At 57.7% G+C, this 27696-nt stretch overlaps 1 protein-coding gene across 5 annotated transcripts in view; it reads left to right on the forward strand.

Annotated features, from left to right (window-relative positions):
* Window positions 1-25435, forward strand: part of PRKCD (protein kinase C delta) — a 28876-nt gene extending 3441 nt beyond the window's left edge. For 3 of the 5 annotated variants that reach the window (XM_036870051.1, XM_036870050.1, XM_036870049.1), the window contains 18 exons: window positions 290-403; window positions 12404-12537; window positions 13656-13855; window positions 15168-15228; window positions 15401-15563; window positions 15662-15693; window positions 16844-16929; window positions 17186-17315; window positions 17978-18078; window positions 19104-19200; window positions 19381-19478; window positions 19644-19817; window positions 20116-20207; window positions 20774-20836; window positions 21853-21991; window positions 22145-22333; window positions 22929-23057; window positions 24959-25435. In XM_036870051.1, the coding sequence (XP_036725946.1) occupies window positions 12423-12537; window positions 13656-13855; window positions 15168-15228; window positions 15401-15563; window positions 15662-15693; window positions 16844-16929; window positions 17186-17315; window positions 17978-18078; window positions 19104-19200; window positions 19381-19478; window positions 19644-19817; window positions 20116-20207; window positions 20774-20836; window positions 21853-21991; window positions 22145-22333; window positions 22929-23057; window positions 24959-25117 (2028 nt within the window). In that variant the 5' untranslated portion in view covers window positions 290-403; window positions 12404-12422 and the 3' untranslated portion in view covers window positions 25118-25435. Of the gene's footprint in view, window positions 1-289; window positions 404-12403; window positions 12538-13655; window positions 13856-15167; window positions 15229-15400; window positions 15564-15661; window positions 15694-16843; window positions 16930-17185; window positions 17316-17977; window positions 18079-19103; window positions 19201-19380; window positions 19479-19643; window positions 19818-20115; window positions 20208-20773; window positions 20837-21852; window positions 21992-22144; window positions 22334-22891; window positions 23058-24958 lie in introns of those variants that run through there. The other 2 variants (XM_036870053.1, XM_036870054.1) reach the window with 2 other exon arrangements.
* Window positions 25436-27696: the final 2261 nt, after the last annotated feature.

A 27696-nucleotide genomic window follows, 5' to 3' on the forward strand; every position in this document is an offset into this window, starting at 1 on the left:
ACAGGAGGATGAGGGACAGCTTTCTTGTTGTATCTGTAGTCTGGGAATGCTCCAAGGGCTGAGACATAGTGTTCCGACCCCAATCATAGAGTGGACACATAGCCAGTGCCCTGGAAAAGTCAAGCCCAATACCTCATTTCATAGAAGAGAAAGCCAGGTCCACAGAGGCCAAGGTCTGAGAACCAGACGAGGCTGAGCCGGGCCTGTGTCAGCCATGCTGGGGCTGACTGATGGGAAGAGCCTGTTTGGTGGCGCCTCCCAGCTCATCTGTTTTCTCTTGTTCCTGCAGGTCTGCCAGGAACTGGCCCAGGTGAGGGCAGTGGGCCTACTTCTGGTGGTGGTTGTGTGGCGGTGGTGGCAGCAGGAGCCAGGACTACAGACAAAGGGGAGCCGGGATCCCCAGGTAAGATGGGGTTCTCTTAGGCAGATGGACAGTGTACAGGGATGACCATCCTCTTTGGGCTCCTCCCCTTCTGCCCTGGGACTGGAGTGGGGGGACACACAGAGTCCTTGGTCTGGGTATGGGGCTAGGCACCCAGAGCAGGTAGCAGTTGGCCCTGCCCCTGAGAGCTCCCTGCCTAGAACTGGCTTCTGGCCCAGGGAAGGCTTTGGCCTTGGAGCTCAGAGGCCTGGGGCCCTCCAGTGGTTTGGTGCCAAGAGGAGGTGGTGTCTGAGCCAGGGTGAGAGTGGATGTATCAGCTTTTCCTTGGCCCCTTTCTCTGCCTCAGGCTGTCCTCGTCATCAGGAAGGGAAACTGAGGTTTGCCCTGGGCCCTGTAGGGGTTGGACACTGAGCTGGAATGGAGCGAGGTCTCCCAGCTCCTGGCACAAGCTCTCTTCCACGCCCCAGTTCCCCCATTTCTGCAGCCTCTCTGGGGCCAGAGGAGAGGCTCTAATTCCCCAGCCCCAGCCCCCAGATTCAGGGTGAGCTGGGAGTCTCTAAGGACTACTGGGAAAGGCTGCACTCTCTCAGGCCCCTTATAAAGCTAAAACTTCCCTCCTTTGGGGCCAGACTTGCCTCCTTCAGCCCGCATTACAGGGGTAAGTGTGAGTTACCCATTGAGTGTCCGAAGTCCAGTGAACAGGATTCTGTGGGGCACTGGAGGGTGCTCAGGGTGGCCAAGGTGTTCTTCCCCCAGGAGTCCTCCCAGATGAACCCCTCACTCCCACCCCTACTGGCTGCCAGGCACCTACAGGTCTCAGGGGTGAATAGATGGTGGGGGCCGGGCTCCCCCTTGAGGGGAGGGCAAGAGGTCAGGGCTTTCACTTCCTGGAGGGGCTGAACAAGGGCAGGGTCTACGCTGAGTCTTCTGTTTATTCAGCCTCCCTGCAAACCTGGTGGGGAGGAGGTGATGTGTCCTTGGCTGGCTGGGGGACTCTGCTGTGTGAGATCAGGGCGCCATTCCCGCCCACCACTGAGCCTCATTCCCTAAGTTCAGCTAATTAGCCTTAAAGCCAGCCCACTTTCTACTCTCAAACTTCACCTACCTCGCTGGCATAGACATATAAACACACACAGGGAGACAAGCTGAGCCGCGTTCGGCACCCATACCCGCAGACCCACGAGTGCCTGCACACGCAGCACACATGCACACACACGTACACAGGTGTTCACATGCACTCACCCGCAGGCACGCCCAAACACGCACACAGACGCTCACCCAGTCATCCGTGCACTCAGACGCCTGCCCACACATACCACACTGTGCCCATTCTGGGTCAGGAAGGGGGGGCGGTCCTTGGTCAGGGTCACAGCTCAGCCTGCATCTGGCACTGAGGGTGAGGTTTGAGGTGTGGCCGTGTGACCACAGGCACTCCAGGGGACAGGGCCACAGTGGGGGGGGAGCTCTTTCCAGGCATTCACCAGCTATCCTGCCCGCCTGGGCTAGGCCCCCAGGCTGACCAGGGCTTGGCACTGGGGGGAGGGGGGATAAATGTAGGGGAGGGGCCATGTCAGCTGTGCTGGCACCGTTTGTGGCTGCTGCCACAGAGGAGGAAGTGGGCTGCCTGTGGTCACGGGGCCAAGGTGCTCACAGGCGGGTGAGGGATCCTGTCAGCTCCTCTGTTCCCTGCAGTGTCCATGCCTGGTGCACGTGGAGTTGCTGGGCCCTGGGGACTGGGAGGCAGGCAGGGGACTTCTCCTGGGGCGGTCTGTGCACTTTCCAAGGCCTGGGCCCAAGGAGAGACCGTCGGAGGTGTTTCCGGAGGCTCACTTCCTCTGGGCTGCCCAGGAAGTGGTTTTAGAGTGGGACTGACCAGCTCTCCATCTGTGGCTTGCTCCACCCCAGCCTTGCCTCCGAGAGCGGTGTCTGGCCAGTGGATTAGGTCGACCGGCCAGGCTTTCCATGGCCAGGGCTGGCCAGGCCTGGACAGAAACTCAAGGAGTGGGCTGGGGGTGCAGAGGCCACGGAGTCTCCTGCAGCCTCCATGACCCCAGCTCCTCTTTTCCTCCAAGCTGTAAGCTGAGGCTCAGAGCATTAGCTCAGGCAGGGATGGCCCCTTGTGTGTGAGTGACATCAGCTGGGCTGCATCTCTGGGATTAGGCAGCTCTAAGCGGCTGTATGAATGGGCCTGGGCAAGTGGCTTTGACACCCAGTGCCTCAGTGTCTCCCTCTGACACCTGAGACCATGACAGCATCCACCTCTACCAGGTTGTGCTGGAAACAACAGATGATGTATGCAGAGTAGCCAGGACCGTGCCTGGCACGCTGTTCGTGTGTAAGAAGTAGAAACTAGCTGTAAAAAGCACTCAGCACCCGGTTCATGGTAACTGTTCGAAGAGCAGCAGGTGGTACTGATGATGGGATTATTATTGTCTGATGGCCTGGGCACAGGCCCAGTGTCACAGGGCCAAGTGGCTGCGGCTGAGAAGCCGGGTCTCGATTCTGCCTCCAGCAGCAATGCTGCAGGGTGGGGACGGTTCTGTTGTTTCAATAGGTTCTGCGTTCTCCGAGGAGAACTCCAGGGTGGAACAGCTGTGCCCACTCAGCTCTTCTCCCCCTCACTCTCTTTCAAAAGGAGAAAAATAGATCTCCTGACAAACAGATGCAGGGAAGGGAAAGGCAGGCCACAACTGCCTGCTGCCCCCTCTGGCCTCCTCAAAGCCCCTCCCCTGCCCTGGCCCCTTGTGGGACATGGGGCTTGGAAAAGCTGAGGCTGGCGGTGAGGGGGTAGCTGGTGAACCCTCCCGCCAGCCTGCCTGCCCTTCGGACCCTTGGAGTTGGCCTTTGGGCTGGGCAAGGGGGCGGACGTGTGGGGCTGATGGAGGCTGGAGGAGTGGGGAGAGCTGGAAATCCCCTTACACACATCCATACATACATCCTTGCCACGTGGCAGCTGGTGGCAGGGACCTGCCTGTCCCAGGGACACACAGAAGGTCAGCCCAGTGAGGGTTGGGCTGAGCTTTGGCTTTCGCTATCCAGGGCCAAGGGGCTGGGGTTCTCCGGTGTTGAATGGTAATGCTGGCGGTGTAGTAGGCAGGGGCCAGGAGCCTGGAGGGCTGGAGATGGGCAGGGGCCTTGGCTGGGAGTGTGAGGGAGGGCATCGAAGGTTTAGGAGCAAGACCTCTGCAGGCGTCGGACAGATCTGGCTTCAAATCCTCGCTTGATATTTACTGGCTGTGTACTCAAGCCAGGGACTGGACTGCTTTGAGCCTCAGTCACCTCACCTGTGAAATGGGCAGATCAGGGAGTGTCCATCTGAGACCTGAATGATGAGAAAGAGCCAGTGTGTGTTTTGGGAGGAGCAGGAAGACGAAACAGCGAGCTCAGAGACTCCTGAGCAGAAAGGAACGTGGCTGTTTAGGGAACCAGAAGTGGTCGCTGGGGTTGGGGCCCAGGAGCAGGGCGGGGTATGGCCAGGAGGCCGGGGAGAGGGGTCTGGGCTCATAAGAAGGGAAATGGGAAACACTAGGGACTTGAGCAGGGGGTGACAAGATTTGCTTTACTGTCTTAAAAGACCTGCCTAGTCCCTGGGGCAGAGGGACCGTGGGGGCCAGAGGAGAGGATGGAGGGTAGTGAGCAGGCTGGAGCAGGCCTGCAGAAGGCGATGGTGTCTGGATGGGGTGGTGATGGAGAGAAGAGAGGACTTTGGGATGGACAGGAGGCAGAAGTGATAGCCTTGCTGTGCTGGGAAGAAGGGGAAGGTGGAAACGACCGCCAGGTGTCTGGCCTGAGTGCTGGCGCTGCTAGGAGACCAGGGGCACTTCGTGGAGAACATCAGTAGGCCTCATTTGGATGTGTTTGAGCACCTCCAGAGCTTGGCAAGGTTGGGGATCCTGGAGTTCGGGAGGGTCTGGGCTGAAAGTGAAACCTGAGAGTCGAGAGGTAGCACGTAAAGCCCGGACTAGGGAGGAGAGGGTTCAGCAGGCCTTTGGTGGGGAAGTTCGAGAGGCCCTGGGTACAGGGCTGGGGTGGCTGTCCCTTGAAGGTCCCTGCCAGGGTGCCCAGGAGGGCAGGCTTGTGGTGGCTGGGCCGCTGTTTTCACAACAGCCCCGGAAGCTTTGGATTATGTCTATGGCTGTGTTGGGTAAACAGGCACAGTGGAGTAGCCAGTCGCCTAGGCCTGAGGCTGGAGCAGGTGTCCGCTTGCTGTGGGCTGGGGCTGGGAGGAGGTAGGAGGAGAACTGCAGGGTCGTTCAGTATCAGAGCTGGAGGAAGCTGAGAGGTCTCCATTGTCAACGTAGGGAGACTGAGGTCCTGAGAGAGACGGTAGCTGGCTGGGGGTCTGCCAGTGGACTCAGCTGTCTTTGCCTAGCCTGGTCTCTTTCCAGAGCAGCAGACCAGAGCAGGGTACCACAGGGCTGGGTGGCTTGAGAGAGCCCCTTTACCCACTGATCCAAGGAAGTTTGGAGGCCCCTATGGCTATCAGACAGCTGGAAATGGGCGGTGGGGTAGGTGGGGAGAGGGCCCAGCGTGAGGATGACAGCGCTGATAAGGATGATGGTACAGCTCCTACACTCAGCACCACCTCCTGAGCAGGGCAAGATCATCCCTTTCACAGATGACGCCAGAGGGCCTTGGCCAAGCTCGCAGGGCACCCAGGGTAGACCCCATCTGAACAGACCTGTCCAGCCCACAACCAGCCCCTGCTCTCCAGTTCCTGTGTTCACTGCCCGCCGTGGGATGGCACACCATGGTCCTGTCTCTCTCCAGCTTTCTCCTGATCCCTAAAGTGGGGAGGCATCATCTAGGCCCTACTCACCTTGTGGGGATGGAGGGCAAAAGCCTTAGATGGCCATCTCACCGTCTCTCAAATACAAAGGCTGTTGTCGACAATCAGGAAAATCACAGGGACTCTAGAAGGAGGTGCACAGAGAGGGGCTGAGGAGTGGACTGCGGGCCCACCTCGGCCCAGCCTGCCTGATGTCCTGCTGCCCTTCCCTCCCCTGTCCCCAGTTGTCGTGCCCCACGGGCTGCAGGAGAAAAAGCTACGTTTGGACTTTCCGGTGGCAGACCGTAGTCAGGCACGTGTGGGTCCTTCCAGGCTTGTGAGTTGATCTCTGCCAGCCTGGAGTGTCTTTGTGCCTGTGTGCTCGCGGCTCCCTGTGTGCACACAGATCTCTCTGTGCTGGTGAATGCGTGAGGGTATGAATGTCCTGTGTGATCTGCGTGGACTTGGATGTCTGTCAACATGTGAGAGCCGGGGAGCAGGGGTGTCTTTCTCGGTGTGTACGTTACTGAGTTGTCATAGGATTGTGTATGTGCCTATGGTTACAGCTGTGTGTGTATGTCCAACTGCAATCAGGGTTCCCCACGTGTAACTGTGTTTGGTTTGGTGGGTGTGCCCGTGTGGGCACACACGTGTGGTTATTCTGGGAAAGGCCCTGACATACCCCCCACCCTGGCTCCTCACAGAGGCCTCTTGTCCTCAGTCTTGCCATGAAGGGGCTTTTGTTCCCCTCTCAGGGGTACCTGGAGCCCTCCCTCTGGCTGAGCCCAGGGCTTCCCCAGTCCTAGGGCCAGCTGAGTGGCTCAGGCCTGTGCCTGCTGTGGACTGTGCCCCACACAGGTCCTACACCCAACACGGGCCGGCAGGGGTGAGTGTGAGCCAGTGACAGCCAGGGTCCCAAGACCTGTCCCCCTTACCCTTCCAGACCCTCTGGCCAGGTGGGCCCGTGGCACCCTGGGCATCTCTCAGATTGAAGCCCTTCCTAAGGCAAACCACCCCCCCACCGCCCCTGCTGACAGGCCCCTCCGGCCCCCATTCTACCCCAGGCCTTCTCGCTGCCTGAGCAGCGGTCATCCTCTCTGTAATTACACACTTATGTGGCTGTCCCCTTGGGGGCTCTGAGTTCCATGGGCCTGGTGTGTCTTGTCACTGTGATGCCCGCTGGCTGGGGGTGACCTGGGACCAGGCTCGGCCTTCGAGACCTACAGTCCCCACCCTGTCATGTGCAGAATCTTGTCGCCACAGGCATGGGTTTTCCTGAGGGAAAAGCCAGGTGTTTCACTGGTTCTGAGGGAAGGACAGTTGCAGAAGGTTCAGTTGTGCTGCCCAGGCCTCACCTCTGATTCCCATCAGTGGGCCGGGTTGGCCGGCAGTGGGGTTTTTGAATGTCCCCAGGACAGTCAGATGTGTCGCCAGAGCTGACAAGGCTGAGCTACAGGCAGACACCCAGGTCCTCTGCTGAGTGTGAGCCCAGACACATGCACAGGGTACCTGCTGGGGCACGTGAGATGGAGGTTTCCTGGCAAGTGGGGAAGGAAGGGCTGGACTTCAGAGCAATGTGTAAGGATATGGAGGAATTCAGGGAGACATTCTGGCTGAGGGAGCAGCCTGTGCAAAAGCTGGAAAGTGAGGCATGTGTTCACAGAGTAGCCAGGGGTGAGATGTGAGGTGGCGGGGAGGCCAGGGCCAGGCTGAGGGATGGGCCTTCTCCAAGGGCAGTGGGAGTCCAGGAGGTTCGGAGCTGTGAGAAGAATGGACTGGGGAGGGACCGGGAGTGGTGACAGGTAGTAGGGGTCACTGGGGAAGGGGAGGAGAGTCCACGGCAGTGGGTGGTCTGTGTGGGGCGAGGGAGGGGCTGAGAAGGAGTCTGGCTGGGGGATAAGGTGCTAGTCCTGGGGGAGAGCAGGGTTGGGGAGCATCCCCTGCTGTGGGACTTGGCCATGACCTGAGACCATGGCTGGTCCCTCTCCCAGGACGTGGGGGCCGGGGCGCAGGCCCTGGGGGAAGGGCCTTGGAGGGGTCTTGCTAGCCCTTCCCCTCCCCCACCCCCTGTTCTTGCTGAGCCCATTTCCTGGGTTGTGAAACCCCTGTGGCCTCCTTAACTTGCTTCTGTCTGGGAAGGCCATCTGGGGAAGCCAGCCTCCCAGCTGAGCTGCTACCCGCCTGCCTGCCCTGCCCGGCAGCTTCTGCCACGCCCAGCCCCCTTGCCCTGTCGCAACCCTGCCAGGGCCAGCCCTGCTCCCTCCTGCAATCACACTGCCTCTCACTCTCCTTCCCTCCCACTGCCTGGGCCTCCTGTGTCCTCCTTCTTGCGTTCATCCCTCAAGACTGATGTGGGCCGGACCTTGAGCTCCCCCCAGGCAGGGTCTGTGTCCCTAGAGGGCCTAGGCCGACACTGCCCCACTTTGCTTTGCCGCCACCGCCAGCCTTGACCGGCAGCGGGTGGTGGCCTTCCGTGGGCAGGTGGCAGGGGCTGCCCCAGGCTGGGCGGGTGTGTGTGGGGAGGGTTGCATGGGAGGGGTGTATCCCCCTCTCCTCAGGGGTCTGTTCAAGGGAACCAGACCCTAGACCCACTAGGGGCCTCAGCTGGTCCTACTCACCCTTGCTTTGCTTGACCTCAGCCTGCCTCCTCTTGTTCCCCGGGCAGACTTTGTGAGGGAGCCCCCCTCTACATCCTCACACTCTCCCCAAGAGCCTGCCCAAGGCCTCTCTTCTCGGGCCCTGCTTTGCTCCTCTGTCCAGCAGGCATCACCCTGTGGCCTGTGAGGCAGAATCAAATGTCAGGGAAGGACTAGGGTGGAGGGGACCCGGCCCTATCTGGGGGTCAGGGGACCCTCATTGCAGGACCCGGTCCTCAGTTCCCCCGCTCTGTACAAAGAGGAGATGGACATGTCAGTTTCTGAAGGCCCATCTCTTGGGAGATATTTTTGGCTTGATGGGTTTTATTTTTTACCTCTAACAAAATTGTTATCCAACAAGTTATATGTGATTGTTATAGGAAAATGAGAAAATGCGTTTTTGTTCCTGATAGTGCCCCTCAGGCCATGCCCCCCACCTGCCCCCTTTACTGGAACACACTCACGCACACACACGTGGATGTGTAATGTGCATACTTGTCCTCCACGCCCCAGGAGCTTCAACTGGCACAGTCACTGGTCACCTCGAGGTCGGCCTTGCCCACTGCCCCCGACTGGCTGGGAGAAGGTTTCCGCTGCCCTGGAGGCCGCCTGTTCTGGTCCGGCCTGGCCCTGCCTTTCCGTACCTCTGGGCTGTTGGTCTAGGGCAGGGTGGGGAGCAAGGCCAGCAAGCCCTCATCTCCTGGGGCTGGGATGCAGCCAGACCTTCCCCAGGTTTTAAGAACTGGAGTCTGTCCCAAGCAGCTGGGTCAGAAGAAGAAGTAGCAGTTCAGGGGTCTGTACCACCCTCTTTGTACAGTAGCGGGGGGTCCCCAAGTTCAGACCTAGGACCAGCCTGGAGGGGGTTGGGTGGTCAAGCACAGGGGACCTGTCTCCTGGTGCCCTCACCCCTCTTCTTGTTTACTTTGTCCTCATGGGTGTGTTTGTGTGTATTGCTCCCTGCACATTTATCTATCTCTACCTCTGCCCCCTCTTGCCCTTCATCTCCTCTTCCTGACGTGGCATACCAGAAGAATGTGGGCTGCAACGTCAGGCAGGCCTGGATTCAGATCCTCCTTCTACCACTTACTGGCTCTGTGATCTTGGGCAAGTCACTTAGCCTCTCTGATCCTGTTTCTTCATCAGTAAAATATTCACCTCTGGGACCTGCACAGGGATAAAGTGAGCTAATGCCATTACAAGGTTGGTCTGGTGTATGTTGGCCTCAGAGAAGGATGATCTTTCTTATAAGTGAGGGCACTGATTCACACCCAGGCCCTTTGACTCCCAAGTCCGGAGCTCTCTGCTTCACGGGGCTGCCTCTGCTGTGGGCTGGAGAAGCAGGAGAGTAGAGACTTGGAGCCCACAGGCGGTTGGGAAAGGCCTGGCTGGCCTCAGCTGGCTCCAAGGAGCTGGTCCCCATGGAGGCCTGTGTGGAGTCCAACCCACGCCACCTCCGTGGCCCTGCAGAGTGGGGATGAGGTTGAGCCAGTGGCCTTCCTTTGGGGCCTGTGGGCCTGAGCCAATTTGCATGGGGGCTATAAATAGTTGGCCTACCTTGCTTTTGTGCTGTCACTTTACCCTCTGGCCTTCCCACCAGTGTTCAGATGCTCTGCAAGGTAGGTGGGCAACTCTGGCTCTGCTGTGCAGGGGGGTCCTGGTGTGCAGGGGCCCAAGACCTCTTTCAGGGTCACATGGCCATCAGTGGAAGAAGATGCCAGCTCGTGGTGCCTGTCTTCCTCTGGGGGTCCAGGCGGTGCAGTTGAGGTGGAGGAGGTGATAGAACCTGGCCGGGGCCCATGCTCTAGTTTTAGTCCTTGGTAGTTGGGGCTAGGTGACCTAACCCTAGAGTTACTGCCAAGTAGCCCCAGGGCAGCCCGTGGATCCTCTCTCTCACGGCGCTGCGGCCTGGCTGTGCAGGTTTGGGGCCGGGACTGGGGCCTGCTGTGGTTGTGGTTTTCCCTCTGGTGGCTTCTGACTGACTGTGAACAGCAACTGCTCCGAGTGTGCTGCAGAGCTGGAGGGCAGGCTGATGATCCCGTCTCCGCCTCACAGCCCTGGGTGGTCCATGGACGGCTCCTGCTGGGTGACCCGGAGCCCAGGGGCCACCTGGACTGGGCCCCGAGGGGAGGTGGGGGAAGGGTGCAGGAGGAGCTGGCCGGTAGGTGTTGGGCCCACCTGCTACTCCAGGATGAGAAGCTCTGTTCCTGGAGACTTGGTTTCCCCGAGAGGTAGAGTCAGTTATCAGGACCATCTTCCCAGGCTACGGGGGTGGGGGGGGGCGTAGAGTGGATGTGGCGGGGGTGTGCGTGTACTTTGTAAGCGGTGAAGGAAGGTGCACAGATGAGAGAGGGGTGCTATAAGCAAGAACGGGTTGTAGTGGTAAGAGGCCCCCGCCCTGAGGCTGTGGGGTTGGTGTTGGCTCTCGTCCTATCCAAATTCTCATCATCGTGACAACCGTGCAGCGAGGGACTGTTCCTCATCTGGAGGATGGGGATGACTGAGACTCAGGCCAAGTGACCCACAGAGTCCCACAGCCAAGGCAGTGTGGGTGATAGGATCTTATACCCAGGCACCTTGCCCGTCATTTTGCCACCCAGGGCTGCCCTGACCCCCTCTCCCATACGAGCCCAGCCCCCTGCAGCACAGCTGCTCCTCCTTTGTCCCTGCCCACCTGCCCCCTCATCCTCTGAGACACTCAGGAAGTTCATCACGGCCCCACCTGGCTCTCGAGGTTATCCTATTGGGAAGCATGAGGCTGAGCCACGTCTGCCGGGGGTCAGGCCCTGGAACGCGGATGCAGACACATGGCAAGTGTGTGCTGTGCAGGGGCCCTGCTGATCATTCTGGACCCCCAGACCACACAGGGTGGCAGGAGGGGCACCACGTCCTTTTGCCTAGAAGTTTGAGACACTCACCCAGGCTCCTATGCACGCTCCCAGCCAGGCCCACGCAGCTCGCTCTCCACTTCAACATTGGCTGAGTGCCCACTACCTGCCACCCACTCACACGTCCTCGCAGGCACACACATCTCCATGGCTGTGCAGTCACACCCACACATACCGCCCCCCTCCCCCAACACCAGCTTGCACACTCATGCCTGCTTGGGCCCCGGGAGGAAGCAGCAGCCGCCCACAGCTGGCTTTCCCTCCCTGCCTGCTGAGGGGTCACTGTGGCTGGCCTATCTGGTCTCAGACGTGAGCTCCCACACCCACTCTCACTCCCTCTGAGTAGGAGCCTGGCCCGGGCAGGGGACGTGGTGGGGTCTGCCCCGCATGGTCCCTCCCCTCTACTCTGGCTGCAGGCTTCAGAGGACTGGCCGGGCCATTGGGCTGGGCTGTAGGCTGAGGTCAAGTGTTTCCTGTGAGCTCATTTGGGCTTGGAGCTGCCAGCAGGCCTGGCTGGTACTCTGCGGCCATGTGGAGGAGCTGGGGGAGCCGTCCGAGGGCCAGGGTGGCTGTTGCCCGTGCACACAGGCGCGTGTGTGGGTAAGGGTGCGTGTCTGAGTCTGCCTCCGTGCCGGCTTATGTTCAGGATGGAGCAAATACGTATCAACGGGGATGAACGTTAGCAAGTGTTCCTGCAGCCACGGCTGTGGAGCTCCCTCCTGTGGGGCCTAGGCCCGGGGCCAGTGTCTGTGCAGGTGTACGAGCGCACACCTGTGGGCTTGCACAGCTGAGCGTCCTCCACGAGGACAAGACGAAAGACCTTCGGGGCCACCCGTAGTGATCCTCGATTTGAGGAACTGTGAGGAATGGGGGTGTGTGGGGCCAACCTGTGTGGTTTAAGAAGCAAAGTCAGCGTTACATTCGACATTAAAGTAGTTTTATATTTGGAAAAACGTAGTCTGAAAGTGCGGACAAACTTCCAGGTAGGCGAGAGCGCCTGACCCCAAGGGGCTCAGGTTCAGAAGTGTCAGGCACACTGATGTGGGTGGGGCCTTTCACTACCCTGGTCCCAAAGTGGGTGCTTAATTAGTAGAATCCCAGCTTTGGGTTCTGGTTCAACCTCAGGATTTCAGTTTCCCATCTGAAAAGTGGGGGTGATCATCTTGGCCCTGCTACTTGTCTTGGCCCTACTTGTCTGCCTGGGTAGTTATGAGCAAAAAACAAACTTTGAAAACCAAGGAGGGCTGCATGGGGCAGGGTACAGGGAGGAAGGGGTGCTGTCCTGCCCTTCTTGGCTGGCACCGAGGTGCTATGGCCAGCACATACTAGGTAACAGCCATTGGGTATTAAAGGAGGCATTGAATGACTGACTCCCCAAATGAATGACATGGGAGTCACAGGCTCACATGCCTCCAGGGCCTAGATAGGATTTGGAGAGAAGTGGAAGGGGGCCTCTGAACTGGAGTCAACCGGCAGGGGTGCCCAACAAAGGGGGCAGTGCCAGCCAGATATGGCCCAGTAGGCCTGATGTTGCACCTTCCAATTTCACCAGGGAGGCTACCAATCTAGTCTTACATAAAACTTCTCAATTTTAATGGTGGCAACTAGGACTAGTGCATTTTAAGCACCATGTGGGCCACATTCAGTGCTGTGGGAGCCCTGGGGGGAGCGGATACCTGACCACCTCCCAGGGCTGTCCCTGCTGCCCGCCTCACACCTTCTGTCTCCACAGCCCTGCTGCAAGCCCCAACATGGCACCGTTCCTGCGCATCTCCTTCAACTCCTACGAGCTGGGCTCCCTGCAGGCCGCAGACGAGGCAAGCCAGCCCTTCTGTGCTGTGAGGATGAAGGAGGCACTCAGCACAGGTAGGGCTACAGGCACTGGCAGCAGCCGGGGGGGCGGGGAAGCCAGGGCCAGGGGGAGGCAATGGAAGGGACTGTGCCTTGTTCTCCTAGAGCCTCTGAGGGATCCTTCTCTTCCTTGTCCTCGTCTCCCTGCCCAGCTCAGCTTGCGATGCAGGACAACAGAGGCTACTCACTGCCTGTAGGCCCTCCTGCACTGGCTACATGGAACCTTCTGTGGAGCTCAGGGCTTCTGGCTCCTCCCCCACTGGTTGTTTCGCCCAAGAACAGGCTCCCTGCAGGAGCTCCACATGTCCGTCTGTGCCAGGCCCTGTGCTGGGCACTGAGAACACTGCCATGCTCCAGGGCTGACCAGGCCCTGCCCTCATGGGGCTCACAGTCTGGTGGAGGAGCCAGACAGTGAATCCTGTGATAGGGAAGTCCAGACGAGGAACCATCCCAGGCTGCAGTCAGGGAGGTCATCCTGGAAGAAGCAAACATCTCATGCCATTCCTTCTTGCTTCTGCCCTCACCTGGTGAACCCCTGGCTCATCCCTTAGGTCTCAGCTGAGCCGTCCCTTCCTCTAGGAAGCCTTCCCTGACCCTTACTTAGGTTGGGGCAGGCCACCTGACCATGGGCAGGTCTAGAACCAGTGACCTTGCCCTCTTCAGTCTCATGACAGCTGTGATTTAATGTTCACTTGAGGGGTGAACTGATTCATGTCACTGCCCAGGACTGGAACTCTAGGAGGACAGGTACTGTGTTCCTTGCCTCCAACACCATGGCTGGCATGTGGGAGCCTGTGGCGGTGTCACTGAGTAAATGTCTAAGGGAAGGTGACATCTAAGAGGGGCTGGAGGAAGAGGGTCACAGGAAGAAGGAACAGCAGGAGCAAAGGCCCGGGGTGGAACCTAGCAGGGCACCCTGGGGAAACTGCCAGCGTTTCTGTGCTCTCATGCGGATTGTGAGTGAGACGGGGCTGGTGAGGCGAGCAGAGCATGGTCATGAGGGCTGAGGAGTGGAGACTTGGGCCCTGGGGGAGAGAGCAGGCAGATTCCATAGGATGGAAGGCTGTGGGAAGGCCTGGGATTTGAGGCACAGAGGGGCCCTAGCCCGACCTTGCCTTCCTGGCCCATTGCAGAGCGTGGGAAGACGCTGGTGCAGAAGAAGCCCACCATGTACCCCGAGTGGAAGTCCTCGTTCGATGCCCACATCTATGAGGGTCGCGTCATCCAGATCGTGCTGATGCGAGCCGCGGAGGAGCCAGTGTCCGAGGTGACAGTGGGTGTGTCAGTGCTGGCCGAGCGCTGCAAGAAGAACAATGGCAAGGCCGAGTTCTGGGTGAGGGGCACAGCCACAGTCACGCGTGTGTGTGGGCAAAGTGAGCGGGTACGGCCGAGGGCACCCGGCTGCTCCGGCCACTGGGGCAGCTCTGTAGCTGACAGCTTGTGTTCGAATCCTGGTCCTGCGATTCATCAGACCCTTCGCCTCTCTGAGTCTGTTTCTGAATCTGTAAAAGGAGAAACTACTAAAAGACCTACGGTAGGGTCAGTTCTGATGAAATGAGCAGCTGGATGCAAAGGGCTTACTGCAGAACCTGGCACGTAGGCAGTGCTAAAGAGAGCCCTCCTTGGTATTACAGCTGCTTTTTTCCCTTTTAATTTTGCAAAGGCAGGTTGTGCACATAGTAAAACATATCGAGCTGTATGAAAGGGTGGGTCCTAGCCCCAACACCAGGTCCCCCTTCTCAGAGAACCCCATTGTTCCCAGTTCTGTTTGGAATCTTCACAGATATTCCAAACCCAGGCAGGCATCGGGGAACACCAGTTATGATCTTCCACAGCAGGGGGGGTCGGGGAGGAGAAGGCTCATGGCCCGCCACTCACCTGCTGAAACCTGGACTCTGCACGCACACGTGGCCATATGTCCCTCGTGGACACAGGATGTCAGCGCTGGCAGGGCATCCCTGCCCCCTGGGGTTACATGTGGGCTCCTGCAGCCAAGATGTCCCCGCCGGGAAAGACTTGTGACCATGGAGACTCTACTCAGCCTCCAGTGAGGGGTGAAGGAACTGGGCCGAGAGAGGTTGACCCAGGGCTGCACCCACCCTTGAAGAATCAGGCAGAGACTGCTGTTGTGCTCTCTGTCCACCACCCCAAGGGACACTGTCAGTCACCAGGCCCTGGGGGAGCTGAGGGTCTTGCCCTTAGGACGAGCCAGTCTGTGTGAGGAGACTGGACAGACAGAGCCCCCGACAGAGAGAGGGAGAGAGAGAGAACCAGCACGCTGTGTCAGTATGCGTGTGTCTGTGTGTCTGCATGTGTGGGGGGTTGCCGTGCCTCCATTCTAAGATCCTTGTGAAGCAGGCAGCCGGGGTTGGGGGCGGGGAGTTTCCCTTCCCACTCTGTTCCCGGGGCCATGTGGCCAAGCTGGGTGTGGGCTGGATCCTTTCACTTCCCCAAATGTAATAATACCCCTGGGTGAGGGCTGGGGGCGGGGCTCAGGGGTGGGGCCCTGCCCACTCTGGGCAGACAGGTGTCTGGCTAGGCCGCCGGGACTCCCTGGTCCTTCAGGGACCAACCATGGGGGCGGGTTCTGAGTCTGGCTTGGCCCAGGCCTGCCCTCATTGACTCCCCCACCCTCACCCCTGCAGCTGGACCTGCAACCCCAGGCCAAGGTGTTGATGTCTGTGCAGTATTTCCTGGAAGACATAGGTAAGCCCCTCCCTACCTGGGCTGGGGATGGAGGTTCAGAGGCCAGAGCCAGAACGGAGGTTTAGGGAAGCAGCCTTCATTGGCGCTCTGTCCAGGACTGCCCTGGGAGGGACTGAAGGGGTGTGGCCCCTCCCGTGGGCTGGGGCTGACTTCACTGCTACCCGGCCCCCAGATTGCAAGCAGTCAATGCGGGGTGAAGGCGAGGCCAAGTTCCCAACGATGAACCGCCGTGGAGCCATCAAACAGGCCAAAATTCACTACATCAAGAACCACGAGTTTATCGCCACCTTCTTTGGACAGCCCACTTTCTGCTCTGTGTGCAGAGACTTTGTTTGGTGAGACTGGCTGTATCCTCTGGGGTGGGGTGGGTGAGGGAGGGCCCCCATCCCCGGTGCTTCCCCTCACTCACCCTGCCTGGGCACTTGTCTTTCAGGGGTCTCAACAAGCAAGGCTACAAGTGCAGGCGTAAGTGTCTCCACAGCCCGGTTTGTATGCACATGTGTGTGCACGCATGTGCCTGCGTGCCTTCACAGCGAAGCCTGTGTCCCTGTGTTGGGACGGTGTGTCTGGATGAAGCCTGTGCTTGAGTGTGTGCACGTGAGGCTTTCCATGTGGTAGTGTGTGTGTGGACGGCGGCTGCGTCAGTGAGTGCTGGAGCCGGCGTGTCTCTTCCCAGCGCTTCCTGTTCAGTGACATCACGTTGGCGGCCTGAAATAGGCCCCGGTGGAGTATGTACACAGAATCTGCCAGTGCTGCACATCGGGGCTCTTTCCCCCCAGAGAGGCTATTAGACCTCTGCCAGCACATCCCTGGCTGCATGTGTGCTTCTTTTGAGAGCTCTGTGCATCTGGTACTCACGTATGAGCACACCCTTCTCTACGGCCGTCGGTGCATGCATGAGGCAGTGTGGACCGGTGGTGGTGAGCACAGGCTCTGGAGCCAGCCTGCCTGGGTCTGAATCCCAGCTCTACCACTTCCTAGCTGTAGGACCTTAGACAAATTTACTTAACCTCTCTGTGCCTCAATTTCCTCATCTGTAAAATAGGGGCAATAGAGTCATTGTGAAGATCAAATGGGATAAAATATGTAAAGCTGTATTTTAAGTGTGGCTGGTGCCCGGTAAGCATTCTATGTAAGAAGGTTTGTCATTATACATGCTGTGTACGTGTATCTGAGTGCCTTTGTGTTGGGGTGCATCTGTCAGTGTGTGTGTGTGTGGGTGTGTGTGGGTGTGTGTGGGTGGGTGGGTGGGTGAGAGAGCTTAAGAGCTGTTTGCTGTCCTGAGCCACAAAGAGGGCTCCCCTGCCTCTAGTTCTCTCACTGCCATGCCCCCCTCCCTGCCCACCGGGACTCCTTGAGCCTTTCCTAACCTCCGAGACACCCCCAGATCGACCTGTCCTCCCTGCCCCATCCTTCCCAGACTCCTCCCACAGGGATTGACTGGAGGAGAGAAAAATCAAGCTCTAGGCTGTGGGCTCCGTGTGGTGAGGGTTTGGGCGGTCGGGGAGCACGGGGGCTTTGTGTGGAGGGCAGGACTGGGCCGGGGGGCACCAGCTCACAGACTCTGCCCCTCCGGGGCCTTCCCGTCCCCCTCCTGGGCCTGGGCCTCCTCAAGAATGCAACGCTGCCATCCACAAGAAATGCATCGACAAGATCATTGGCCGGTGTACGGGCACTGCAGCCAACAGCCGGGACACCATAGTGAGGCCGGGCCCAGGGCAGGGCGGGAGGGATTCGAGCTCTCCCCACCGCTTCCCTGTGGGGTCACCCTTCCTCCCCGTTTTCCTTCTTCCTTCCTTCCCCTGGCTTGGCCCCTGGGATCCCTGGATTTCCCAGTCCCCATGGAGCCCTCTTGGGGATCTTGCCACGCATGGGGTTGGGTCAGGGAGAGTTAGGGGGTGAGGAAGGGGCTAGAGCTGGTATGTGACCCTTGACCTGTGACACCCCGCACCCCTAGTTCCAGAAAGAACGTTTCAACATTGACATGCCACACCGGTTCAAGGTTTATAACTACATGAGCCCCACCTTCTGTGACCACTGCGGCAGCCTGCTCTGGGGGCTGGTGAAGCAGGGATTAAAGTGTGAAGGTGCGTGCCGGCTAGGGCGGGGGCTGTGGCGGAAGTGGGAGGGGGGCCCGGAGGGGGACCCACCCGGACCTCGGAAGCTGAGACCAGCTGAGGCTGCCTTTGCCCCCTCGCTCGGGGACTGTCACGTGGGTGAGGCCTCCTGGCCCCTCCCCACTGGCCCGACTGACTCTGCCATTTACTACTGTGTGACCGTCAGAAGGTGTCCCCACCGCTGAGAGCTCCACGCAAGTATAAAACAGGCGTTAGAGTAGAGTCGGCCCCAAAGAGTCACTGAGGGGAAAGCGGGCGGAAGGTGCTCGGCCAGGGCCCGTCTCACACCAGCTCAGCACGTGCTCCTAGCAGGCCCTCCCCCACCTCAGGCTTCACTGAAACGAGAGACGTCTGGAGGAAAAGTGACTTGCCTTGCTTGTCCCAGACATTTGTTTTTTCTTTTTCTTCTTTAAATAATGAAAGATTTGAGGTGCTCATGATGGCTTTAGATACATCTTTTTCTAAAGGCAGGAAACCCAGCAGACGCGGCCAAAAGCCCTCCTCTCTCCTGCTCTCTCCTCCATCCCTCCCTGCCCTTGGCTGGGCCTGGGACAAGGGGACAGTTTTCTTGGAGCCTGCTGGCTGCCTGCCTGGGCGGGGACCCTGATGGCTCTGCTTCTCTCCCACCCCAGACTGTGGCATGAACGTGCACCATAAGTGCCAGATGAAGGTGGCCAACCTCTGTGGCATCAACCAGAAGCTCTTGGCCGAAGCCTTGAACCAAGTCACCCAGGTGGGCAGGCACTGTGGGAACCCTGGACAGAGGGTGGCAGGGTTGGGGACGAGTCAGGGCTCATGCCCACTCCTGGGGAACTGCAGTGAGGGGCGTTTATACATAAGACCCTACTTCTGGAAGATCCAGTTCAAGGATTGGACATTAGAGGGTGGTGGGCTTGATCGCCTAAGAAATTAGTTATTCAAGCGGTGCTTTTCCTGAGGGTGAACCTGGATGACTGCAAGGTTGGAACACTTGGAACTAAAGCCTTTATGTGTATATGTTGTTTTTTTTTTTTAAAAAAGAGTTTACCTAAAATCTCTTTTTCCTCCTTTACTTTTTTTTTGTTTAAATTAATTAATTTATTTTTGGCTGTGTTGGGTCTCTGTTGCTGCATGCGGGCTTTCTCTAGTTGTGGCGAGCAGGGGCTACTCTTCGTTGTGGAGCACGGGCTCTAGGCGCAAGGGCTTCAGTAATTGTGGCTCGCGGGCTCTAGAGCACAGGCTCAGTAGTTGTGGCACATGGGCTTAGATGCTCCACAGAATGTGACATCTTCCTGGACCAGGGTTCGAACCCGTGTGCCCTGGATTGGCAGGTGGATTCTTAACCACTGCGCCACCAGGAAAGTCCAGTGTGTATATGTTTTGTGTGTGTGTGTTTGGGTATGGGTGGAGCTTGAAGGAGGCCACAGAACTTTAAGATTCTAGAATCTATCACAAGTGAGAAAAAAAAAACAAGTGAAGGCAACACAAATAAAAATCTATTGAGTAAGTGGTTGGGAAGTTAGGGTTCAATTTCCAGAACTTTTGTTTGTAATCAGTGCCTTCCAGACCACCGAGGCGTCTCTGTGCCGGAAGTGTGTGTGCGCGCGCGCGCGCTTGTTCACACATGTGTACATGCACGTGCACCGCCTGGGGTCCCGGGCTCTGCCCCTGCTGTCACCCATATTGAGGGTGGAGTTATGGATGGTTGGGGTCCCCCCTCTGGGTTGGGAGTTCTGACCATGGTATGACCTCTGGCCCCCCAACCCCTACCCCCTCCAGAGACCTGCCCGGAGGTCGGACTCCGAGACTGCAGAGACTGTTGGGATCTACCAGAATTTTGAGAAGAAGCCAGAAGTCTCTGGAGATGATGTCCCAGGTGAAGCTCTGCCCATTCCTTCCAGGAAAGCCCCTACCCCCCAACACCAGCATGGGACCCAGCCTCTCCACACAGTTGAGTGCAACCGGAGAGGAGGCACCTCTGTGGGGAGGGACCCAGCAGGGGAGGACCACCCTCTGGACATGAGACATGAGTCTGAAGCAGCTGTCTCTCGGGCAGGAACTGGGACCTACGGCAAGATCTGGGAGAGCAGCACCAAGTGCAGCATTGAGAACTTCACCTTCCTCAAGGTCCTGGGCAAAGGCAGCTTCGGGAAGGTGAGGGCCCCATGGCCCTGGGGCAGGCAGCCCAAGGGACCTGGGCTCGGTAGCCAAGGGGCACCTGCTTCCCACCCTCCCTGGGTGCTTCCGGGTTGGGTTGGGCCATGCGCCCTGACCTTTGGTCCGAACCTCCCCTGCTCAGCACCCCTGCCCATCTGTCAGGTGCTGCTCGCAGAGCTGAAGGGCAAAAAAGAATTCTTCGCCATCAAGGCCCTCAAGAAGGATGTGGTTCTGATCGATGATGACGTGGAGTGCACGATGGTGGAGAAGCGGGTGCTGGCGCTCTCCGGGGAGAATCCCTTTCTCACCCATCTCTTCTGCACCTTCCAGACCAAGGTGCCGGCCCTCCCACTATCAGTGCCCCTGGCCCACAGCCCCCCCTCAGTCGCTCAGGTCAGGGCCATGTCTCCCATTGAGATTCTCCAGGGCAGGGCCCAGTCTTCTTCCTCAGACCACTTAAGGCAAGGCTGAGTCCCCCTTCCTCAGACTCCCCAGGGCAGGGCCGTTCTTCCCCCCTCACATCCGCCAGGGCAGAGTTGCCCCCTGCTTCCTGTTGGGGCTTGCCCCTAGTGGTCCTCAGTGAGGGAGCTTCCTGCCGCTTTCTGTGCCTCTGCTCACCACCCTTCCCCCGCAGGACCACCTGTTCTTTGTGATGGAGTTCCTCAATGGGGGCGATCTGATGTATCACATCCAGGACAAAGGCCGCTTCGAGCTCTACCGTGCCACGTACGCAAGGCCCTGTTGGAGGAAGAGCCCTCTGCCCATCTGCCTTCCATTCCTTCTTCCCTCCCCCTGGTGAAGCCAGCCTGGGCTGGAGCTGGGGTTGGAGAGACTTGGGGTGGCCAGGGCCATCCCCCGCCCCGTGTGGGAAGCTAGGGGTGAGGGGTGAGCTGTGGCTGGGAACACAACCTAGACATGCCAGGTCCTGTCCGCTCCCTGGGCCTCAGCGGGTGGGTGATCCTGCACAATGCAGAACCCAGGTGGGTGGACTCCAAACTAGCATGCACCCCCAGACTGTGTGTGTGTGCACACAGGCATATCTATATAAATGCATACACTCTTAGGACAGAGAATTGTCTCATTTGGAGCATTTTTCCTTCACAATTTTCTCTCTTGCCTTGACTACCAGCCCCTACTTGCCTGATACAAGATGTGCTTGATCAGGACCAGGTTGTCCATGGAGTTATTTTCAGCATTTCCTGTCCCTGGGGGTGGGGATGAAGACCCAGGGAGAAGCAGGGGCTGCTCACAGAAATCTCAGGACACTTGGTGTGTGTGTGTGTCTCATCCAGGTTTTATGCGGCTGAGATAGTCTGTGGACTACAGTTTCTACACCAGAAAGGGATCATTTACAGGTGCGGGGATCGGAAGGTGGGGGGTGTATAGGAGGGGAGGCCCCAGCCCCATCTCCTCTGAAATGCTCTGAGTGGATCCCGGTCCAGCTGTGGCCCCATCTCCTCTTGGAGTCGGTCTTTAGTTGGATATTTGCTTAAACCACCTACTCCATTGCTACAATTCCTTGTGGCCGCTTAGCTGAGGCTGGCACAGCTCCAGGGACTGGGAACTCCCTGCCCATACTCGACACCTTTGGCGGGAGCGTAGCACTGACTGGTATGGGGTCTCCCTCCCTTGGAGCCGTCGGTCTCCCTCTGCAGCTGCATCCGAGCACTCTGAGCTTCCACCAATGGGGTCTGGTTTCATAAATGCTCACCCAATAAATGACAGTCCCATCCTGCCATGGATTAATATGTACTCATCCGAAAGGCTGAGGCCGTGCTGTGAGTACTATTGTGGGATGATCCCAAGGTATGTTGCCAAGTGGAAAACCAATCCATGGGACGGTGCATATTGAATGTTAGGGGCCAGGCTTTAAAAGTTGGCGTGAGATGCACATTGTAATGTGCTGTCCGTGCCTGGACTCAGTCTAGGGAGGGCCTGGCAAGCGAGGTTAGTGGAAGATGGGCCTTGTGCTGTTCTGCTTTTCTGGTGCTTGTTACCGTGTGCCTAAGTTATCTACTCAACTACCTACATAAAATAGACGGGCTCCCTGCCCTTGTGGAGTCTGACAAACCTGAGTCCAGGGCGCTTCCACAGCTGACTAGCTGGGTGACCCTAGGCTAGTGATACCACCTCGCTGAGCCTCATTTTGGGCTTCAGGAAGTAGGATAGTGTGTGTCCAGCACACAGCACACAGTAGGCAGCTTGCAGGAAGCACCTGTTTTTAGCACCTCTTTCCCCTCCTCTTCCTCATTCCCTCATCCCCTGGAGAGAGTCCTAGGCTTTCCAGGCTGACAGTGGGGACATGGGAGGGGACTATGGGGAGGAGGGGAGTTGGACCCTAACGACTCCTTTTCCTGTCCCCTCCCCGCAGGGACCTCAAGCTGGACAACGTGATGCTGGACCGGGACGGCCATATCAAGATTGCTGACTTCGGCATGTGCAAGGAGAACATGTTCGGGGACAAACAGGCCAGCACCTTCTGCGGCACCCCTGACTACATCGCCCCCGAGGTGAGTGGCACCCTCCTGGCCCCGCCTCTGGCCGACACCTTGTCTCCACAGGGGGTGGGTGACGATGTCCAAGCCACAGCCGAGAGGCTGAGGGGGGCTGGCCGGGGCTTGTGCTCCAGGGCCCCCTCAGCTCCGGCACCCCCTCTGCCCCAGATCCTGCAGGGCCTGAAGTACTCATTCTCCGTGGACTGGTGGTCCTTTGGAGTCCTCCTCTATGAGATGCTCATTGGTCAGTCCCCCTTCCACGGTGACGATGAGGACGAACTCTTCGAGTCCATCCGTGTGGACTCACCGTATTATCCCCGCTGGATCACCAGGGAGTCCAAGGACATCCTGGAGAAGGTAGGAGCCCCTGGGCTGGGCTGGCAGGGGCAGGAGCTGGCAGACGCCAGGTCGCGGGAATGCCAGAAGCCTCCTGTCTCGGGGATGGCAGCCTCACCAGTGCTCCGGTCCTAACACATTGGGGGGTCACTCTCCTGCCACGTTCCTGGGACCTCCTGTCTATGTTCCCTGCACTGAATCAGCCTGGCCTGGCAATGATGGGCTTGGGGTCAGAAGACAGATAGACCTTAGGCTAAACTCTGAGTCTATCTCCTTATCTACAAAATGAGGCCAGAAGAGAACCTTTCTCACAGAGTTTTGGGGAAAAAAACATAAATGTATGATGCCAGGCAGATGGTAAACACCCAGTAAGGGCTCCTGCTTTTACTCACAAGTCCCACCAGCTGAGAGTCCTGGCAGCACCAGTCCACGCCCTGTTTCTCCACCGGACCTGGGACCAGAGGCCAGAGAGGACTTCTCAGCCCCAGAGGCCCTGGGCTGTGACACCAGCCTGGGCTGGACCAGCCTGGGCACCCCTTGGCCTGCTTGGGGGTTTTCTGAGGCTCCCATTTCCTACAGCCCTCGGGTGCTAACCAGGTTACCTGCTGCGTTGCAGCTGCTTGAACGGGATACAACCAGGAGGCTGGGAGTGACAGGGAACATCAAAATCCACCCCTTCTTCAAGACCATCAACTGGGCTCTGCTGGAGAAACGTGCAGTGGAGCCGCCCTTCAAGCCCAGAGTGGTACGTGATCCCACTCCAGTGGGGGCTGCCCACTCGACGTTGTCCCTCACTGCCTTCCGGGGTGGACTCCTCCTGCTTTGCCCTGCCTCTCTCCTGCATCATTCACATGCTCTCCTCCTCTCCCTTCTTCTAGCAAATCTGCTTTCCCAACCTCTTTGGCACACTGAGCCACAGCCTCTACGCTCGTATCCTCACCATCTCTCCTCAGTCAGTCATTCAACAAACATTGGTGACAGTGGATCCAGCCACCCTTTAGCATACGTTCTTTAAAACCCACTGTGTGCAGGGGAGTATGCTTTGGGGATCAGAGTTAAGGCCCCCCTCCCTCCATCTACCCATCTATCCAATCCATTTTCCAAAAAATATCGGAAATGCTGAGTGCCCTCTGGGTGCAGAGCACTGTGCTGGGCTGCATAGCGAAGTGGGAGGCCCAGTCCCAGAGCTAGAGGGGCCCCAGCTCCTCAGAGAGATAGGAAACTTGCACACTGATGGTCATTTATGATAAATGACAGCAGTACAAGACATGTCACAAGGCCACACACAATCAGTTGCCATTGGGAGGGTCTGTGGGCCGGTGCCCAAGATGCAGAGATCGGGGTGGGTCTGAGAGGAAATGGGATGTCGGCAGGGCTGGGGAAGCTCGACCAGGCCAAGGGCAGATGGGAGGTATTCCAGGTAGAGGAGGGTTGGTTTGCATAAAGGCCTAGAATCTAGAGAAGCCGCCAAGGAGCCAGGAGGAGAGCAGAGGCAGGCTGGCTTCTCAGAAGTTGAACTCCGTGGCCCTTCTCTGATCGCAGCTCTTCCCTCCCTTCCCCTTTCTCTCCTTTGCTTCCCCTCTTCTGTCAGGACACGCTTTTCCCACTGAGCAGCCTGCGTAATGTGTTTGTGTCTTGAAGCTGCAGAGCACTCCCCCATTCCAGGGATCTCAAACTCAGTGCCTCCTGCCCTGGGCACGTCACTACCAGGCCAGGCCAGCTGTAGGAAAATCACACAGCCTGCTTTCAGTGTCTCGCTTTTGATAGAAAGAGGGATAGATTGATTTTAAATAACACCAGGCAGCTGATCGGCAGCCCCTGTCAGTGGGAAGTGGGGCCTGTGATGAGCTGGCCAAGCGGGTTTCAGCACCAAGAGTGGGCAGACGTGCCAGGACAGGGGCCCAGGGCTGCTCTGCTCTGTCAATTTTCAAAAGAAGCCAGAAACCAGGATTTTTATGTCAAATTGCCCAATTTTAAAATATTGGCTCAAATGCCATTAAAACCCATGGCTAGTCAAAATGGTTGTACCTGCAGCTCAGTTTGGCCTGAGGGCCACCAGCTTAAGACCTCTTTCAATCACCCTTTCATTGTACCTTCAGAAGCAGAGAGCTGGCAAACTTTTCCTGTGAACAGCATGATAGTAAATATCTTAGGCTTTGCAGGCCAGATAGTCTCAAGGCAGCCATAGACGGTATGTCAGTGAGGGGGTGTGGTTGTGCACAAATAAAACTTTATTTATGGATGCCGAACTTTGAATTTCATTTAATTTTCACATGTCATGAAGTGTTATTCTCCTTTTGATTTTTCCTAAACATTTAAAAATGCAAAAGCCAGCCTTAGCTTGTGGGACCTACAAAAACGGGTGGTGGGTGGGCTTTGACCCAGGGCTGTGGTCTTCTAGAACCCTGCTTGGGTGGATGTCCACCTTTCCTCCTGCAGGCCCCCTGCTGGCTTCCCTCATTCCCTTGGTAACAGCATCCACCTTCCAGAGGAAAGACTCCCTTTTCTGTTCTAAATAAGAACAGCTCTGGCTTGGCCCAGCACAACAGGGATTATGGCTCCGGGAATGGGTCCCCAGAACCTCGGGAACCCATTGGAAGGTTGCCCTTTGGGTCCCGCTTACGCACCCCTGCCTTCTGCTTGCAGAGGTCCCCTGGAGACTACAGCAACTTCGACCAGGAGTTCCTGAACGAGAAGCCGCGCCTCTCCTACAGCGACAAGGACCTCATCGACTCCATGGACCAAACAGCATTTGCCGGCTTCTCCTTTGTGAACCCCAAATTCGAGGGGCTCCTGGAAAATTGAGGTTGCCAGACATGTGCCCCCAACCCACCCCAGCCAGGGAGCCTGGGTCAGCCAGCACGGCCTGCTGACCTGGCCCAGGCAGAGCAGGCGGGGCCCCCCACTTCATCGGCACCTGCCTGTCCCCCACGATAAGCAGCAGTGTGATTGTCATAATTTCTGCTGCTGCCTGTCTCCCTCGTACCCCAGAGAGGCCTCAGCTCCTGTCTGGCTGGGCTTTCATGGTACTTCCTCTGTGAATTGTATGTGAATTTGCTTTTCCTCTGCCCTCAGAGGGAAATTGTAAATCCTGTGTTTCATTACTTGAATGTAGTTATCTATTGAAAAAAATATGTAATATATATATATATACACGCATATATATATATATATATATATATATATATATATATATATATATATATATATATATATATAGGCTGTATATATTGCTCAGTAGAGAAAAATGTGGGGGACTGGTGATATGTTGATCTTTTAAAATATATATATATTATATATATGATGCACACCCTCCCCACCTCCCACCACCCCCCAAAAAAAAAAAAAAGAAGCACAAGCTGTTTGAACCATCAGGTTCTTTTATTTGTGTGTCTAAATAAACACCGACTGATACCGACCTGGCTGTCGGGACACGTTTCTCCCAGGAAGCTGGTGGCTGCTGCTCCCGCTTCTGGCAGCTCTGTCTTGGAAGTTAAACCGAGCTGTTAGCTGCAGGTGCAGACCCCTGGGCTTTCATGCAAATGTGTTTGTATTTATGGGTTTCCTCTGGCTCCAGGGCCGTGGGCCAAAAACAGAAAACTTTTCTGGGTGGCTGAGGGAGCCCCAGGTGTGTCTGTGGGGTGATGGGAGGAGGTGGGACCAGCTGCAGAGAGTCTATCTCAGAAGAGTGAGGGGCGAGCGCTGAAAAGCAGGACAGTGCAAGGTCTGGCTGGGAGACGTGAGCAAAGTCGTCGAGGCCAGCCCAGACTGGGGAGGAGGACGGGAGAGGAAGGAAATACAGCTCAGACTTCAGACAGCACTGGATTCAAATCGCAGAGTAGCCAAAAGATACGGCTTTTAAGATGTCACTTAATCATTTGAAACCTCCGTTTCCTCATCTGTAAAATGGGGACAAAGCAAGGCGGTACTCGGTGTAACTCCTCATCTCATGTTTGTCCCCGCCCTTGCCACAGAGGAGTCTGTGTCTGAGTTCTAGAATCCGTATCTCAGGAGCTCTTTCCTACCTGGGGACAGGGAGGGGAGCAGGGTAGGAGAAAAAAGTGAGAAAATGCCGAGTGGCCGGGTTGAGGTTGAGAGACTTGCTCAGTGTGCCCGTGTGCAGCGAGGAAACTGGTGGCAGCCGGTGTCCCCTGAGCGTGCAGCTCTCTGTCCCCACCACTTCAACACCCGCTCTCGGCTTCCTGTTTCGTCCTCTCCACCTCTCTCTGGGCACAGGCCTCAGGCAGGGCCCTCCCTCCAGCCCCTCTGGTCCAGCCCCCGGCCCTCGTCCCTGGTGGTGAGCGAGGTGCCCCCAGCGCCTGATTGGCTGGCCCTGGCAGCCAAGCAGCTGACTTCCAGCAAGTTCATTTTTCTGGGCTGAGGTACAAGTTTCCACAGCTGGAGAGGAGCCGGATGAGGGGGTGCTGGTGCTGCGGGGATTGGGGGCCGAACCCTCCCCAGAGAGACCTAAGTGTCCCCCTGTCTTCTCCACCTGCCATCCTCTCGGGAAACACTTGAATCCCTGCTCTGCGTCCAGCAGTGAAAGCCCCAGAAGTGGGGCTTTGTCCCCTTGGGCTCACAGGTGGGGGAGACAGCGTGACATGGGCTGTGCTGGGGAATGCTGGGGCTGTGAGAGCCCAGAGGAGGAGCCTGGGGACCCCCGTTCCCTACTTCTGTTGCACAGGCCCCAGAGGCCCCCGGGGTGGTCCAGAGTGTGTTTAGAACAGAACTACAGTTGGTGAGTGAATTCAGAGCCTCTCCCATCGTCCTGCAGCTCCAAGGCAGAGCCGTGCAGCCAGAGCCCGTTTCCTCCTGTGTGGGCTGGGAGACGAAGTCGTTTTTCAGCCAGAGGCTGTGGAGGGTGGCGGGAAGAACGGAAGTGTGAGTTCTACTCTGCTACCCACACACGGTAACCACCACGAGTTTCTTCCTTAGGCCTCAGTTCCTCATCTGTAAAACGGGACCATTATTCCCTACTGGCTCTTGGAGCTCCCGGCTCTGGGGAACCCCTCAGAGACTGATGCTCAGTACCCCATGGGGCTGGGCAAAGCCTGGGGGACGGGGAGGCAGCTGCCAGGGATGCTGCCAAACTGCCTGGGAAGCTGTGCAGCTCAAGGCCTGTCCCCAGAGTTGCATAGGTACCAGGCCTGACGGGTGGCCCAGGAAATGCCTCTCGTGGTGGGCCCGGAGCCACGCTTTCACTGGGATCTGGGGGTCTGGAAGGCGGCCCTCCACCTGCCAGGTAGGTGTGTAGGCAGAGCAGCGAGCTTGGCCTCCACCTGAAATGTGTACCAGGCCTCACACTCAGAGCCAAGCAAACACAGATGCAGGAGGGCCTGGGGGCAGGAGCAGGGCTCTGCTGTCAGATACCCCTGGTTTCAAAC

The sequence above is a fragment of the Balaenoptera musculus genome, chromosome 11 (genome assembly GCF_009873245.2).
Source record: "Balaenoptera musculus isolate JJ_BM4_2016_0621 chromosome 11, mBalMus1.pri.v3, whole genome shotgun sequence".
Taxonomy (NCBI): domain Eukaryota; kingdom Metazoa; phylum Chordata; class Mammalia; order Artiodactyla; family Balaenopteridae; genus Balaenoptera; species Balaenoptera musculus.